Here is a 2,098-nt window from a genome sequence, read left to right on the forward strand (position 1 = left end):
AAGTGGGAGGTGTTGAAGCAGAATGCCTTCGATCACCACACTATGACCATGAGTGTGGTGATACAGAATATGGAGAGTGGGGAGGCCTACGTCTTCTGCAAGGGCTCCCATGAGGCTGTCCTGTCGAGGTAAGGGTACCAAGGGGTCTTTGAGCCTCTGGTTGGAGGCGGTAGCGCTTTGATCGCAGTGCTGGACGGGGCGAGTGTAGGTGCAACTTCCATCGTGGGGAGGAGAGTGCAGGATCGGATACTCGTGAGGTCTTCGAAGGCCTCGTGGTCTCGGCGGCCGAGCAGTACGCTGCTGAAGGGTGCTATGTGCTGGCTATTGCTGCTCGGAAGCTTAGTGGGGGGTCGAAAGGTGAGTCGGTTGTGGTATGGATGGAATAATTCTCTGTATGTATAATCAGATCGATCGGCCTCTCGTCAAGAGCTGGAGTCGGGCCTGTCTTTGTTGGGACTGCTGTTGTTCCGCAATGAGCTTAAGCCGGACTCCAAACGCCATATTGAGTGCCTCAAGGCTGGTGGTATCGATAGTGTCATGATTACTGGTGACTCGGTCCTCACTGGTGCGACGGTGGGCCGGAAAGTCGGTATCATACCGCGGGCTGACAGGTGAGTTCGTCGGGGCATCATCGAGGTCTTGTCGCGTTGTGGCTATGGTGTTCCCTTTAGAGTTGTGATTGGTGGGGCCTCCGCTGAAGGGACGGATATCGAGTGGCGTGACATGGACTCCCATGAGATAGTCCCAGAGACCGCTGTGTGCGGCCCAGGGACTCGGCCGACGTCGCTCTGTGTGACGGGGGCATGCTTCGCGGCATTGCTGCGTTCGGGGAAGCTCGCCCCTTTGATGGGCTGCCGAGGGGAATGTGAGAACAGTTTGCTTTCTCCGGGGGCTCGGAGGTGGGTGGGTGGCAGTTGGGCCTGGGTCTATCAGGATCATCTCTTAGACCTGGCCTGGTGGACTGTAGTTGTGCCCGTATACGGGTATTTGGTCGTATGACACCTCATCAAAAGGTGTCGGTTATTACAGCGTATTCCCGTCCACCTCTGAATCTAATAACTGGTATGTGTGGTGATGGTGGTAATGATAGTGGAGCCCTCAGGGCCGCAGCTGCCGGTAATAATAACCTCACCATGGTCAGCCGTATAAAGCATGTAGGTCTGGCTCTGAGTGGTAGAGTCGAGGCGAGTGTAGCTGCACCATTCAGTACGGATAGCCCCAGTATTGGCTCATTGGTACTACTACTCAGAGAGGGTAATAATGAGCCCATCTGCCCCTTCCGAGTAACTAGTCGAGCACGTTGTCTTTGTGCCAGCCCGAGGGTCCCTCTGCACTTCATTCGCCTCCTATCGGTTCCTGGTCGTGAGGGGCATACTCGGTGCTTTGGGCAAGGTACTATTGTCGATGCTGTGCTCAGAGTCGCCTACCACTCCTTTTTCAGATCGTCCTTTTATCTATGGTGGGAGCATACTTGGCTCCACTCGGCTACCTCTTCCACGACCTCATTATGACCCCTCTCTTCTTATGGGCTATCTCAATGGTTAGTCGTGTTCCTGTCTCTCGCTCGAAGGGAGCTTGCCTCGTCAGGCTCGGCCGGCTCGAACTCTGGCAGCAGTTGCCCCTGAGGGCAGTCTTCTAGGCCCTGGTATGGTCACAGCATCTGTTCTCACCGTGAGACTGGGACTTCGGTGTTTTTGATGATCTTGGATATCTACTCCTTGAGGTACTCCTGTTGACTCTGGTCCTCCTCACGGCCTTGGGCATACTATATCTGCAAGATGGCGAGTCGTGGTTTGTAAGTGTGGGGAGTTGCATGTGGTCGTTGCCAATGTGTTGGTAGATCCGCTTCAACGATGAGTCAAGTGACATTCACGAGTGGCAGAAGCGATCTGATAACTTTGAAGCGGCCTTGACTTGGGTGTGGATGTCCTGGGCTACCATCGATGTTGCTGTGTGCTACTCCTATGGTCACGTGTACCGTCGGGCTGTGTACGTAGCCCTGGGTCTAGGCTGTGCCCACTTGCCCACTTCCAGGTATCGTAATCTGGCGTTGATGGTTACTGTCATTGCCCTTGGTGTGCCCGTACTGGTCCTGTTG

General features: G+C 54.8%; 1 protein-coding gene across 1 annotated transcript; it reads left to right on the plus strand.

Annotated features, from left to right (window-relative positions):
* Nucleotides 1-42: 42 nt before the first annotated feature.
* Pmar_PMAR014328 (P-type ATPase3, putative) lies at nucleotides 43-2,083 on the plus strand (the record flags this gene model as incomplete). Its single annotated transcript, XM_002781567.1, has 11 exons — nucleotides 43-128; nucleotides 209-357; nucleotides 407-611; nucleotides 672-899; nucleotides 947-1,116; nucleotides 1,159-1,254; nucleotides 1,316-1,392; nucleotides 1,442-1,540; nucleotides 1,588-1,671; nucleotides 1,724-1,795; nucleotides 1,841-2,083. Coding segments are annotated over 11 exons (1,509 nt in total), but the record flags the coding sequence as incomplete, so codon positions are not given.
* Nucleotides 2,084-2,098: the final 15 nt, after the last annotated feature.

Source organism: Perkinsus marinus (assembly GCF_000006405.1).
Source record: "Perkinsus marinus ATCC 50983 genomic scaffold scf_1104296941814, whole genome shotgun sequence".
Taxonomy (NCBI): domain Eukaryota; phylum Perkinsozoa; order Perkinsida; family Perkinsidae; genus Perkinsus; species Perkinsus marinus.